Here is a 15706-nt window from a genome sequence, read left to right as displayed (position 1 = left end):
ACCAATTCTCAGTGTGCTGGCCAAGGTCCAATCAGACTAATACCATGCCCCCTAGTCTACAATGCATACAATCATAATCTTTCCTCTAGCATACTATTTGTATATGACTGGTTAGATTTGCATAAGTGTGGGGATTACTATTAGTCTGTCAGTCAGTGATTCTTTGATATTGATATAATAAATGTAATGTATATAAGGTTAGTTTTAGACATGGCAAACAATATTCAGGTAAAGTCCTGTGAACAGAAAAAAAACTGCTTTATCACAAAAAGAACAAAGCCATTTTTATGATCAGCTATTACTTTATTAAATGATTTAGATCAAAAAGAATCCAATTTTTACCATACTACATCTAATATAATCTATATCTAGTCTACACACTGGAATACACCTACAGCAGTCAGACTAGGATTAACTAATGCATAGTTCTTTTACTATGAAACCTATTTTATAGCGTAACATTTCAGTCAGATTTAAGCTTCATTTGGGAAAATACGATCATTTATAAATGGAATGCGATACCTTGAAAAATTTGACCAAAAAGGTCTGCAGTAAAAAACAGTGTAGAACACAGTTGAAATGAAATTGTAAAATACAAATAGTAAAAGAGAATACAGCCATACGAATGTACACTATCTAGTACAGTTGATTTTAAAGATCACAGTATTTGATTCAACAAAAATATAAAACATTTCTCAAAAAATATAATTTCAACTTCACTGTAAATAATTGCAGAACAACATCTCACAGTTTAAACACAAAAACCAGACATTAAGAGCATAGGTGGTAATTAAAAAAGGAGACCATTGAATAACATTGAAAGGTCACATTAAAAATGACAGTGAGTGCAGTATTTAACTCATTTGACTCAACATTGAAACTGAAGCAACATCATAAATGTATCCTGAAAAAAGTGATTTTTACTCTTCATTGTGCACCGAACCGGTGCCGAGACCACGTCGCTCAATGTAGACAGTGCTTACAGGCTATTTTGCTACTTTGCGCACAGAGATCTTTTTAGCTTCTGTGACAAAGTTCCTTGCCGTATAATGTTTGAGGAGTTGTCTCCAAGCGCCACTGCGGCTCAACAACTCCTGGTTACCTTTGAGAAGGGAAGAAAATAAACGAGTACAATGACACTGTAATGTCAGTGTTTCCCAACCCTGGTCCTCCAGTACCCCCAATAGTACTCATCTTTATTGTAAGCCCACCTGATTCAACTTGTCAACTAATCATCAAGCCCTCAATGAGTTGAATGAGGTGTGTTTGTCCAGGGCTACAATGAAAATGTGTTCTGTTGTGGGTTACTGGAGGACCAGGGTTGGGAAACATTGGTTTAGATCATACTCGTTCCAGTGATCTTTAACATTTATCCCTTGAGGAAACATCTCTCTCACCGATAATGCACAGTCCCTCTTTGGCCCTGGTAATGCCCACGTTTATCTGGTTGGGGTCACGAACAAAGCCCACATGTTTGGACAGCCAGGCCCAGTCCGGCTCTGTCTCGATCTCCTTGCTGGGTAAGGAGCGCACAGTGGACAGGATGACATAGCGCCATTCACTTCCTGCATGGGAGACGAAGCAGCGTTGGTTATACCCAGGGCTAACCTAACCAGTTCAAAGTTCAAAAGGACAGCGGGGGACAACCATAGAATCACAATCAAGATGGAACTGAAGGTAAAGTAAGAAAGAGTAAAATTATCACCTTGACTTTTTGTGATGGTGGTGACCGTGATTTCGTCCAGTTTCATTTTTCTCAGTTCTTTCTTAATTTCGGCCACCTGGGCATTGTAGGGAGATAGGATCGCCATACTCTGTTGTTTTACTTTGGATTCTGTCACCAGCTGCTCGGCGAGCCGAACCTGTAATAAACAAAAAGTTGATTTTGGAATCTCGGTGTACCAGTGGCATGGCAAGATTTGAGTGTTGGAGTTGAGAAAACCAATAGGTTCCTTACCACTATGTCTCTCTCCTCCATATTCGCTTTGGAGTTTTCATTTCCTTTTTCTGTGCTCACAACCAGGCTGACCTCTTCTCCACTGACGTTGCCGAAAACAATGTGCGTCTGCCTGCCGTCAGCCTGAAGGACACTATTTGGGCGATCCACGTCAGTCTTCAGTTTGCCTTCATAATACTCCTCTGATGGGAACTTGCATATATCTTCATGCTACAAAAATATATAAGTATTTGTATTTTCTCATTGGATATCAATCTATCTCTATCCGTATCTGTATAGTCAAAGGCACCGTAGCATTTTACCCTTGATCAACAATCATGAGATTTTATGATGTGAATTAAGAGTACCATTTTGAATGAATTCATGAAAGACTAAATATGACCCCCTCTGAAATCAAATCACAAATCAATCATGGGTAACCTACACAAATTTAGCAGATGTTATTGCGGGTGTAGCGAAATGCTTGTGTTCCTTAGTCCAACAGTGCAGTAATATCTAACAATTCACCACAATACACAAATCTAAAAGTAAAAGAATGTAATTAATAAATATAAATATGAAGACGATATTACCATTCTGTACTGGGTATCCAGCATCACTGTCTGGGACCGGCGTTCAAAGTAGCGCTCAAACAGAGACTTTGACATCCCCAACTTCCTCACAAGTTCATTCTTGATGATGGGACGTAGTTGTTTGTGGTCACCAAGCAACACAATCTTGGAAGTGGAAAGAGGTTATGTCGCCATCAATCCTCATGACTTGCAAAAACGATGATGACTTACATTGGCCTTGGCATGCAGTTGATAAAACAGGGTTGCTGTTAAAGCTTAGTTTAAAATAAGATCTACTTTATTAGTCCATATGAGATGGAATTTTGTCTTCTCCCTTTTTCCAACCGATCTGATATACTGAGAGTACAAAATATTAAGAACACCTTCCTAATATTGAGTTTCACCCCACCTTTGCCCTTAGAACAGCCTCAATTTGTCAGGGCATGGACTCTACAAGGTGTCAAAAGTGTTCCACAGAGATGCTGGCCCATGTTTACTCCAGTGCTTTCCACAGTTGTGTCAAATTGGCTGGATGTCCTTTAGGTGATGAACCATTCTTGATACACACAGAAAACTGTTAAGCTTGAAAAAAAAAAACACAGCACCTACTACCATACCCGTTCAAAGGCACTTCAATATTTTGTCTTGCCCAGTCACCCTCTGAATGGCACACAAACACAATCCATGTCTCAATTGTCTCGAGGCTTAAAAATCCTTCTTTAACCCGTCTCCTCCACTTCATCTACATCTAAGTGGATTTAACAGATGACATCAACAAGGAATCATGGCTTTCACCTGGACTCACCTGGTCAGTCTTTGTCATGGAAAAAGCAGGTGTTCCTAATGTTTTGTCCACTCAGTTTACACACACACACACACACACACACACATTAGGTTTGAGAAGCTGGAGCAGAGAGCAGCTGCAGTGCAGTGCCCAGTGAGCAGATAAGGGGGTTAAATTCCTTTCTTAAGGGAACATAGGGAGTAGGTAGCACCTGAGAAATTGATGCCAGCAACCCTCCAGTTGGGTTTACACAAGAATCTATAGCCACAGTCAAAATGTGCCTTTTGGTCTTTATTTAAGGTTAGGCATAAGGTTAGCAGTGTGATTCTATAACAATGCACTGTTTCCATGTCCAAAATCAAGGGTTAGACAACATGCCAAAAAATCAATTTTTTTACCGAACATTTTTACACAAATGAAAATCTTACTGAGGAGCCCCACTGAGATGAACATTGTATGGCCCAGGCCTAAACAGTTGCTGCTGGATTGAACACCGATGGAAGACAAAGTCATTCTACTACATAATGAACAAGCAGCATCACAAACATAGGCCTATAAATGTTTTACCTTTTATTTTAAACAAGTACACACCATTCTATAAGAAAAGGTAACTAAATATTTATGGTATATATTTAAGCAATTGGCCATATATATAAAAAAACAGAGGTGTCTTATTGCTATTATAAACAGGTTACCAATGATATTAGAACAGTAAACAAGTAGTTTTGTGTCATACCGTTGGTACACTATATATACACAAGAGTATGTGGACACCCCTTCAAATGAGTGGATTAGGCTATTTCAGCCGCACCTGTTGCTTGCCGGTGTATAAAATCGAGCACATCGCCATGCAATCTCCATAGACAAACATTGGCAGTAGAATAGCCTTACTGAAGAGCTCAGTGACTTTCAACGTGGCAAAGTCACAGGATGCCACCTTTCTAACAAGTCAGTTCATAAAATGTATACCATGCTAGAGCTGCCCCGGTCAACTGTAAGTGCTCTTATTGTGAAGTGGAACCGTCTAGAAGCAACAATGGCTCATATGCGAAGTGGTAGGCCACAAGCTCACAGAACGGGACCATTGAGTGCTGAAGTGAGTAAATGTCGTCGGCCCTTAGTTGCAACATTCACTATCGAGTTCCAAACTGCCTCGGGAAGCAATGTCAGCACAAGAACTGTTAGTCGGGAGCTTTGTGAAATATGTTTACATGGCCGAGCAGCCGAACACAAGCCTAAGATCAAATTAAATTCTATTGGTCACATACACATATTTAGCAGATGTTATTGTGGGTGTTGCGCAATGCCAACCATTGGCTGGAGTGGTGTAAAGCTCGCCGCCATTGGACTCTGGAGCAGTGGAAACACGTTCTCTGGAGTGATGAATCACACTTCACCATTTGGCAGTCCGTTGGATGAATTTGGGTTTGGCGGATGCCAGGAGAACTATCTGCCCCAATGCATAGTGCCAACTGTAAAGTTTGGTGGAGGAGGAATAATGGTCTGGGGTTGTTGTTCATGGTTTGGGCTAGGCCCCTCAGTTCCAGTCTGGAGGCTTTTATAGCAGCAAAGGGTGGACCAACTTATTAATGCCCATGATTTTGGAATGAGATGTTTGACAAGCAGGTGTCCACATACTTTTGGTCATGTAGTGTATATTGTCTCTTATAAACTGGGTAGTTCGAGACATGAATGCTGAAAGCTGTATACCACGGGTAAGACAAAGCATAGATTTTTACTGTTCTAATTACGTTGGTAACCAGTTTATAATAGCAACAAGGTACCTCGGAGGTTTGTGCTATACGGCCATATACCACACCTCCTCGGGCCTTATTGATGAATTATATTACCTTATATTAACTTACCTTTTCTGGTTTGTTGCTGACCAATGGGATGAGGGCCTGAGGTTCCGTTGCCATAGCACATTCATCAATAAGGATCTGGCGTGCACTGACTGTTTTAATCAGGTTAGGAGTGGAGGCTGCTGTGCAGGTGCACAGAATGACATCATGTCTCTGCAGCTCATACACACGAGCTTTATTCAGAAGCTTTTTGTAGCTAGAAAAAAAAACAATGTATATACAGTACATTCATAAAGTATTCAGACTTCTTGACTTTTTTCACACTTTGTTACGTTACAGCATTATTCTAAAATGTATTCAATTGTTTTTTCCCCCCTCATCAATCTACACACAACACCCCATAATGACGAAGCAAAAACAGTTTTTAGAAATGTTTGCTAATTTATAAAAAACTGACATCACGTTTACATAAGAATTCAGACCCTTTACTCAGTACTTAGTTGAAGCACCTTTGGCAGTGATTACAGCCTAGAGTATTCTTGGGTATGACGCTACAAGCTTGGCACACCTGTATCTGTGGAGTTTCTCCCATTCTTCTCTGCAGATCCTTTCAAGCTCTGTCAGGTTGGATGGGGAGCGTTGCTGCACAGCTATTTTCCGTTCTCTCCAGAGATGTTAGATTGGGTTCAAGTCCGGGCTCTGGCTGGGCCGCTCAAGGACATTCAGAGACTTGTCCTGAAACCACTCCTGCGTTGTCTTGGCATTGTGCTTAGGGTCATTGTCATGTTGGAAGGTGAACCTTTGCCCCAGTCTGAGGTGCTGAGCTCTCTGGAGAAGGTTTTCATAAAGGATCTCTTTGTACTTTGCTCCGTTCATCTTTCCCTAAATCTTGACTAGTCTCCCAGTCCGTCACTGAAAAACATCCCTGCAGCAGAATGTTCCGCCACCGTGCTTCATTGTAGGTGGTGCCAGGTTTCCTCCAGATGTGACGCTGGGCATTCAGGCCAAAGAGTTCAATCTGGCTTTCATCAGACCAGAGAATGTTTCTCATGGTCTGTGAGTCCTTTATGTGCCTTTCAGCAAACTCCAAGCGGGCCTTTTACTGAGGAGTGGCTTCCGCCTTGCCACTCTATCATAAAGGCCTGATTAGTGGAGTGCTGCAGAGATGGTTGTCCTGGAAGGTTCTCCCATCCCGACAGAGGAACTCTGGAGCTCTGTCAGAGTGACCATCGGGTTCTTGTTCACCTCCCTGACCAAGGCCCTTCTCCCCCAATTCCTCAGTTTGGCAGGGCGGCCAGCTATAGGGAGAGACTTGGTGATTCCAAACTTCTTCCGTTTAAGAATGGAGGCCACTGTGTTCTTGGTGACCTCCAATGCTGCAGCAATGTTTTGGTACCCTTCTCCAGATCTGTGTCTCGACACAATCTTGTCTCGGAGCTCTACGGACAATTCCTTCAACCTCATCGTTTTGTTTTTGCTCTGACATGCACTGTCAACTGTGGAACCTAATTTAGACTGCTGTGTGCCTTACCAAATCATGTCAAATCATTTGAATTTACTACAGGGGGACTCCAATCAAGTTGTAGAAACATCTCAAGGATGATCAATGGAAACAGGATGCACCTGAGCTCAAGTTCAAGTCTCATACCAAAGGGTCTGAATACTTATGTAAATAAGGTATTTCATTTTTTTATTTTTTTTACAGTTGCTAAAAATAAAAATAAACGGTTTTCACTTTTTCATGATGGGGTATTTATTGTGTGTAGATTGATGAGGGGAAAAAACAATTAAAACATTTTTCAGAATAAGGCTGTAACAAAATGTGGAAAAAGTCAAGGGGGCTGAATACTTTCCGAATGCACTGACTCATTTATTTAATTTAATTTATTAGACTAATTCTATCAGGTTTCAAAGAAATTAGAATGTACTGTATATTACAAGGGAATACTGTAATACATATTACCAATTCTATCAGATGTAGGTTTCACAGAAAATTCAATAAGAATGTACTGTATATTACATGGGAATACTGTAATACATCTTTACTCACTCCTCAACTTCTTCGTCTGTCAGCTCCTCTCTCTCCTGTATTCTGCGGTCAAACTCTTGTATTTCCCCAGAATGCGGATTTTGTTCTTCCCGTATGCGATGATGCAAGGTAATAGCTCTGAAAATGGTACATAGTGTGAGATCCAAATTCATTAACAATTGCAGGAAACATTTGACAAAAAACTTGTTGACACCGGTCAGACAAATGATGAAGCCAGCACTACGACCAGGTTATCAAAGACAAGTGAGATGGTTTCCCTGAAAAAGTGGCCAAAAAAACATTTAATTTGTTTTCATAAAAAACATGTAAACAATTTATATTTTTTTTCAGTTGAGTCGATATTGGAAAATGACCCGAAACAACTAAAAAGCTGAATGACTTTTTACAGTGCACAACTGCAGAGTGATTTCATGTGTTTTATACCTGAGTTTTGGCTTGGACCGCTCTTGGCGAAGTGACCTGGGAGACAGCTGAAGGATACTGCCTGGGTATGGGTACTCCAGCATCTCCATTTGTCGGCTGTACAACCTGAGGGGCTTCAGCTTGTCTCCAAACCTCAACAGGTACTCTACAGAATGTTCACAATTCATAGAATGCTAGAATGTTCCCTACAGAACTTTACTCATGTTTAAGCTGTGAATGTATTATACATTATTTTGTAATGACAATTTAAATGTATGCATTAAGAAACTTGCCAGCAACCACATCAACAGACTTGTTGGAAGGACCACAGTAGAGAATAACTTCTTTCTTGTCCTTGTCCTTGGGATCTTCAAATATCCTGGGGTTGTGGGAGTTTAGCACATGGTACCAGTACACAATGTACACTCCTACAACGGTCTTTCCAGTCCCTATGAAACAGGTGTGGTTTTTATTCCAGTAAACATATCAAAGAGCCATATAACAGCTTCATGTACTCTGGTAGTACAATTTAATAATTTACCAGGTGGTCCTTGTATGAGTGTGAAGTTGTTATTCAGAGCTTTCTCCACTGCATCATATTGACTCTTATTCAGCTCTGGGAGACCTTCTGGTGCCTTTTCTCTCATGCGTATGTGTCGTGGTACAACAGATTGCGAAGCTACAATCCCAAAAAAGACAACAAAACAATACTTTCAAACATATAGTTTAACAATGACATTGTGAACTGTAAACCTCCTCAGATGTAAAATGGGATTACTTGAGACACTTTTTTTTTGTCTATTTATGTTATTGTCCAGCACTTACCTCCTTTTGGAATAGGTTGTCCTAGGGCTATTTTCTGCACAAGCTCATTTGCATGCACAACATTGTTCACAGCCATTTCTTTACGTCTAGATAGTAGAAAATGTTAAACACCATTAATTATAATATACTGAATTAATATAGGAACATTATGCCCATCCAATACAAATATGGGATAGTACTTTTACATTAGGACCTTATTTTAAACAGAATGCAACGTTGGTAACAATGTATTTTATGGTGCAGAAATTATCAGGTATTTACTAAAACATTACATGTTTAAATGGTAATGACATTTTAAGCAACATTTTGTTGACTTAGTTTTAAATAAGTACCGGAACTGTAATATAAAGTGTTACTGAAATGTCTATACATTTGAAATGACAATTGATAAATTCATGGCTCTCTCTTCTTTCTCTTACTAATGAATGTAATACTTACACGTCTGGTAGAAGCTTTGGGATTATCTCAACTGTATATTTTGTCTTTCTCTGGGAGACACACTCTGGAATGGTAACCATTGGCAAATGGTTGATGTAGAAGTGCACTTTTCTGGCTTGATTTGGAGAGTTCTTCTTTGGTTCGTCGAACTTGGTTGTAAAACCATGGGCCACCCATGTGTAGTTTTGAGGGTCAACTACTTCATCTGATTGGTCAGGGGTTGAGGCCAGTTTCAACCCTCTTTTTCGGATACACAGTAAGCACTTGTTAAGGTTGCATTCAATGGCCCATTCTTTAATGTATACGAGAGGAAGGTCAAAACTTCCTTCTCGTTTGCTTGCTTGCAAGTTCAGCTCCAGGTCCTCAATGATTATGATGTCACTTTCATCCACAGCATTGGCTGCAGACTCCATCTCACAAAGTGGTTTCCAGATTCCCACATACTCTTCAGCGTTTCTATATTCACTCTTGGATGGACGGTCTGCACATTTGGAGAAGCATGTGATAGGGCTGTGCGCATGGTCTACACACACCTCAAATGTTGGTTTGATGCACACCAACTGAAGAGTGGGTGTCCAATAACCTCGCTTTTTTTCAGATGTAATTTGGACCGGAAGTGTGTCTCCTGGCTTCAACCGGAGAGTAAGATCAACATAGTGCTCCATTTCAATTTTTTCATCTTGTCCATGTGCAGTTCTATGAGAGTCATTCCCAGTGTCAAGCAAATCCATTGTGGTATGTTTTGGCACACTCTTAAAATGTTCCATTTGCTTTGTTGTGGCGCTTAGTATGAGAGACCTTGCTATGTTCCATTTTTCCTGGTCAATTGCATCAACAATGTCTCGCCAAGTCTTTTGTGAAAGCTCGGTACATGCAGAAGAATTTTGCACCCTTTTTAGCTCTTGGTGAGTTTTGGCAGTGTCAACTGAGTACACTCGTCTTCTCCATGTTAGAGTCATGTGATTCTCGTTTGAGTCGTACAGTGGTTGATCCTCCAGTTGCAAATCTCTGTACATAACAGGCAAACTGTCTGGAAATGAGTGACTGTCAAATGGAAATGACAGCTTGAAACTGTCTCCTACCTCAACACCAACAACAAATGCTATCTTCAAAGCATTTTGTTTCTTCATGTCCATGGCAAAGGAAATCATCTCAGCCCTCTTTTCATACTCATTGGCCTTCTTGTATCTTTCTTCATTCTTCTGACCCAGAATGTCAATGTCTTGTGGAGAATATTGGACTGGAGTGCCGCTTAGAATTGAATGCAAAAGCCTTTGCAGGATAACATCCATGTAGCGACGTATGGGCGAGGATGCTTGTGTATAGGACTTCAGATGCAAGGAATAGTGCCCAACAGTTGCCTTAGGGGATGAATTGGAACGGATGACATACGCTTTGCCAAGACACTTCCTAAACTTATATATCACTGGAAGGAGCTGGGGATAGATGTCATCTGTAGCTATCAGATCAATCATTCTGTCAGTGTCAACTTCCCCGTTCCCAGCAGCTGATAGGATCTCATTCCACACTGATGTTAGCACGGGGAAGCTTTTGCTCTCCAAGACCTCTTGGTCGTGGTCAAGGTTGTGCCTTAGGTGTGAGGACAGTGATATGATGTCTTTGCACTGCGCTTTCAAGTCTTTGACCATTTTAGGGTCAGGTCTTGCTTGACATCGGAGAGGAGTGCAGTGCGTGGTTTCTTTTGCGTTGATCAAAAATTCAGACACAGAATTGTTGAACAGTACACTAAGCTCCTCAATCATCTGATGGGATCTCCTCTTCCCCGGCATCTGGTGATCATCCAGTCGTTTATAGTTCCAATCCTTGCCAAGCCTGGCCTTCCTTTGGACTTTGGCAAAACGATATGCCACAGCAACACAGTCTTCTACAGTATCAAACTTGGCCTCTTCTCTTGACTGCTTACTGATGATGTCCTCCGCCTCTTCATAAGATAACTTTCTATCAGAATTGATCTGAGAAAGATTGAAGTTCTTGTCAATGATTTTGTCTGTTGCCTTGTCTACTTGTACCACTAATGAAATCACCATACGATCTCGACCAGGCAGGAGACTCAAGTGGTTGAGGCTAAATGGTTTTGGGAACATGTAAACTGGTTCTTTAGGACTGTAAAATGTAGCACCCTGTTTTTGTGCACAATCATCCAACGAATCACCAATCTTCACGAAACTTGCCACATCTGCTATGTGGACTCCAATCTCATAATAGCTGTCCTTGTCAATGACACTAATTGCATCATCCAAGTCTTGGGACTTCTTTGGGTCAACAGTGAAAGTAGTCAACCTTCGGAGGTCCTCTCTGTTACCAATGTGGGTGTCTTCCCAGGAACACACTTCATCTAAAACATGTCTGGGAGGCGATGGTTCGACTTGAAATTCTGCGTCCAAAATCTTTAAGCCCTCTTCCAAAGATGATCCTATGGGAACAATATCTATCACGTTCCCTAACGGAAAGGGATAGATTTCATTGCTTTCTTTTTTCGTTTTCCAGTCAAAGACCTCCACCACAAAGACATGATTGCGTTTGATGTCTTCATCAAGGTATTGACGTCTGACAATCTCCCATTCTCCGTCATCGTGCTTCCATATTGGAATAAAATTGCGACTCTTCTTATTGACCAAGGTGCAAATTTTGGTAGTGTTCTTATTGAGGGGTACCATTATCTTTCTGAGATATTGATATTCAGACGTTTTGCGTTTATGGTAATCTTCATCTTCGAGGGTACAAACAAACACACGAGAGGATTCAGCTGCCTTGATGGTGCCTATCACCTTTCCCTGTGAATGGCCCTCACGAAGAAATTCTTCTACCACCACTTCGTCACCAGCGAAGGACTTGCCGAGGTTAGCTCTACCTTTGATGATAATGTGCTTAGTTGGGTTGTCAGATGGTATGATATAACCGGCGTTATATTTCTCCATGACCAATTCACCTTGCTTGTACACATTTGGCTGCTCTCTCAACAACCGCAACAACTCAACTCTTTCATCTTTGGTACTATCGTATGGTCTTTTTTGGTCTACATTTTTCGATTCCGATTTGTCTCCATCAGATGAATTGTACATTGCCATGTTTTGCTCCTCTTGCAGCTGTTGGAGAATCGCATCCACGTTGTTCCCTGTGCCGAACATAACTGACTGAGCGCTGGTCTCATCCAGGTCTTCTGACCGCTGGAATCTTGACATTTCCTTGATATCACTATCAATTATGTCTTGTGTAAGGTGTTTCGGTTCAGCACTTCCCTTTGTTATACACTGGTCAATGTAGTTCCTCCAGATTCTTGAGCACTTTCCAAAGTAGCACAGAGCGGCAGCATCTCCAACCACAACAACCTGGGATTGAGCCCTAGTCATGGCCGTGTTCAGCACGCGAGCATCGTTGAAAAACTCCACACAATGTGAGTCAGAAGGGTGAATGCTGTCACGGGTTTGAACGGCTGTCAATACTATTGCTCTAAACTGTTTGCCTGTCAAGAAATAATGAAAAAATTGTATGGTTAAGGACTCATTATTTTGACAGATAAAAAGGTTTCTATACAAAGATCAAAATTACATACCAGTAGTTAAATCTACAAAATAGTGTTATTTAATGTACATGTCTAGGAAACAATAACAAATTATTGGAACCAATGTTTGCAAATGAATCAAATCACAACATTTTATTGGTTGCATACACATATTTGGCAGACGTTATTGCGGGTGTAGCGAAATGTTTATGTTCCTACAATACACTAGCTCCAACAGTGTAGTAATATCTAACATCTAATGATAAATACCTTGAACATTGGCAATATTTTCCACAGTCACTCGGCTCAGGGATATTTTCCGAAGCTCTTTCCTGATCATTGGAACCTACGAAAAAAGACAAACGATGATACAAAAAAGTCACCATTTTTTTTTGCTGTTCCCCTATTTACTCAAGAAATTTATTAGATTTCCTAAACTAAGTTCAAATGACAAATAACAATTTTTACCTGGCATCCTTCAGAGAGAACACAGACTGAGCGTTGATCCTTATTCCCCCATGCGGGTGGCCAATCTCTGAGTAGATTTTGCACTATTTTAACCACGCATGTAACCTCTTCAAGATTAAACCACGACATGGATGTGTTGTCCAAGTGAGATTCTCCTCTGACATGGTGGAACCTCAGGGGGTGGCAGTTCGGATGAGCTGGGACATTACCTACAGCCTTGATGGCATCAGACTTGCCAACATAGAAGTTAGTGGACACGAATTCTACTATCTCTTTGGTGGAGCGATAGTTCTCGTTGAAAATGATTCTGCTTTTCAAAGCTGCACTACTCTCTTGGGCTTGATAGTAGTGGAACAGACGGTTCAGCAAGGTGTGATTGGAGCGTTGGTCATCGTCCACTGAAAAGAGCTTTGGTCCCATCTGCATGTGATCTCCAGCTAGAACCACTCGAGTTACTGGCCCAGCCAGACCAAGGGCCATCAGAGCTTCACATTCAAGCATCTGGGACGCTTCGTCAATCAGGATGTGGGTGAAGTAGCCGCCAGGGAGCTTCAGGTCCTGGAAGTGCCTTGCCATTGCAGTAGTTGTGATGACTATTCGATGGCAATCTAAATCACATTTGGCAGGAGGTAGGAAAAACTGTCCGTTTTCTGATAGAAGGCAGTACTTCTGTGTGATCTCATCTGTGGCACTCACTGGAACCCCTAGTTTATTTGCTTTTATCCTCAGTGGCTTCATCTCAGGGTGTCCAGAGTTAATGTATGAGTGGAAGTGGTCTTTGACATACAAATCTGCAGAGCTGACAAGAGAGAGTTTAGTCGTGCTTAACTTTTAACAGTGATTGTCCTTAAACCCAGAACTGAAAATTGCTTGCCCTACTTTTTTAAATGAAATTGATGCTTACACTGTAACTACGAGTGGAATTCAAATATGTATTAACATTGGGATTAATACATGGCATACAGATGTGCCATCTTAATTTGATCATTCTGTTGTCGCAGAAAATGCCAATTTAAGAGTATATACAGTTTGTAATTTCCACTTTAACATTTCAGACTTGATTTGTCCTAATGAAAAATGCAACAAAATGTCAATTTATTATAATCCACATAATTCAAATTTCCTGTTGCTGCAGGATTATTAACCACAGTGTATTTTCACAATTTGTTACATAATACTTAAATGTCAGTGTATACTGTAACTGTCAAACTGATATGAGGCTTACACAATACAAATGATTGATGGACCCACTCATAATAGTGCAACAGCCTCACTGTGTTCTTTTAAGTAATCATTACAAAGATGTCAAATAAACTTCCTTTGTTGCTAATCTAATGTTTACAAAAAGCTCGCATAAGTAGGAATACTTGCACAAACAAGTTTTTACCAGTCTTAAGCACTATGTATTATGTAAAGATGAGTATCTGTGCCAGTCAATGAATTGCATTAGGTAAGACTGAAAATACATGAAGGGACTAGAAAGTTGAACTCGGTGTAAGTGAATTGGGGTCAATAGAACATTGGGGTCATTACCTGTTTGTAAGAGTGCAGATCAGTACTCTGGTGTGAGGCTGCCGTACCAGCTCTTTGGCTGCTGTAGCGAGCGTGAAGGTTTTTCCAGTTCCAAATGGTCCATAAATGAGGAGGGGGGCCACACTTTCTCTTCCATCGGAGTCCCCTATGATGAAATCAATGGCTGCCTGCTGCTTTGCATTGAGTTTGGGGTATTGTATTTTGTTAACAGGGACACTGCAGTTCCTGAAGTCTGGTAACACTCTCTCTGTGTCTGGAAGGAGATCTATGGCTTTGTGCATCTCACAAAACTTCAGACGATTCAGCTGGAACTGAACTTCCATTTCACATGTTTCATTTTTTTGGAGCTTCAGGTCAGAGCAGCATCTTTTAGACAGCTGCAAGTGTATTTTATACTCACTGGTGGCGTCTCTGAGAATGATGGCTTCGTAGACCTTGTGACTTTGATTATCTGAAGATACTGGTGCTATGAGAGCTGATTGGATGCCTCGTCTCAGCATCAAACCCTCTGGGGTGTCTGGGGTGAGATTATAAGGAACTGAGACGGCACAGAATAGTTCCCCCAGAGGAGCTATCTTCATCCCGAACAGAGGGTTGTCTAGGGTGGCCGACAAGGTGATGGTCCCTCGAACATTGAGTCTAAAACACAAAATAAAATGGAGGGACTTTGAGGTTGTTGTCCTTTTAACCGAAGATAATTTATAATAGGGTCGTTCCCCCAATTCGTTGTCTTTTGAGATGTGTAACTTGGTGAGAAGAAAAACGTTTGATGTCACATAAATGTAACATTCTGTCATAAAGAGCACACATTCAACCTAATAAAACATGCGTTTTCCCATCTCAAGAGGTTAAATAAAAAGAATATATACTATAGTATAAGTGCCAAATAAAGTCACAAGGTTGACTGTAACCGGGTTGACGATTTAATCTTAAATCAGCCATAAATCCCTTGTGAAAGAGGAAATGGAAGCTTGTCTGCAACAGGGAGGGACAATTGAATGCAAGCTTCACCAAAACAAATGTATTGTTGAAAAAATGTCTAGCCTACCGATCTATAGGTAACAGGGTTGGAGTGTTATGCGTGATCCACTCAGTTTTCTAACACAAAACACCAGAAAATGGCCAAATAGAGTAGAACCAGCTCACCTGCTTTTACACTATGATTTGACTATTACATGTTCAATAAAATAAAAGGTATTTAAAAATAGTCTCACCATATTAAAACGAGAGTTCAGTTCGCGTAACAGGGTTGAACTTACATTTTTTTATGAATCACTAGGGGCGGAATGTAGCCTAGTGATTAAGAGTGTTGGGCCAGTAAACGAAAGGTCTCTGGTTTGAATCCCAGAGCTGACTAGGTGAAAAATCTGCCA

The 15706-nt window shown here is 40.8% G+C and overlaps 1 protein-coding gene across 2 annotated transcripts in view; it reads right to left on the bottom strand.

Annotated features, from left to right (window-relative positions):
- Positions 1-282: 282 nt before the first annotated feature.
- Positions 283-15706, bottom strand: part of LOC110528534 (3'-5' exoribonuclease HELZ2) — a 36636-nt gene continuing 21212 nt past the window's right edge. The window contains exons 6-21 of one of the 2 annotated variants that reach the window (XR_016497439.1): positions 14334-14972; positions 12801-13599; positions 12603-12678; positions 8810-12293; positions 8372-8457; positions 8088-8225; positions 7840-7995; positions 7568-7712; positions 7145-7261; positions 5158-5350; positions 3721-3773; positions 2530-2673; positions 1958-2167; positions 1706-1862; positions 1398-1565; positions 283-1102 (exon numbers count right to left, since the gene is read on the bottom strand). Coding sequence is in view for 1 of the 2 variants with exons in the window: in XM_021610647.3 (XP_021466322.2) it covers positions 987-1102; positions 1398-1565; positions 1706-1862; positions 1958-2167; positions 2530-2673; positions 5158-5350; positions 7145-7261; positions 7568-7712; positions 7840-7995; positions 8088-8225; positions 8372-8457; positions 8810-12293; positions 12603-12678; positions 12801-13599; positions 14334-14972 (6628 nt within the window). In the remaining variant the exon portion in view is untranslated. The remainder of the gene's footprint in view (positions 1103-1397; positions 1566-1705; positions 1863-1957; positions 2168-2529; positions 2674-3720; positions 3774-5157; positions 5351-7144; positions 7262-7567; positions 7713-7839; positions 7996-8087; positions 8226-8371; positions 8458-8809; positions 12294-12602; positions 12679-12800; positions 13600-14333; positions 14973-15706) is intronic. The other variant, XM_021610647.3, reaches the window with a different exon arrangement.

This window comes from Oncorhynchus mykiss, chromosome 7 (assembly GCF_057628025.1).
Source record: "Oncorhynchus mykiss isolate SJ-2025 chromosome 7, ASM5762802v1, whole genome shotgun sequence".
Lineage (NCBI taxonomy): Eukaryota > Metazoa > Chordata > Actinopteri > Salmoniformes > Salmonidae > Oncorhynchus > Oncorhynchus mykiss.
This window is presented reverse-complemented; position numbering and strand designations above follow the sequence as displayed.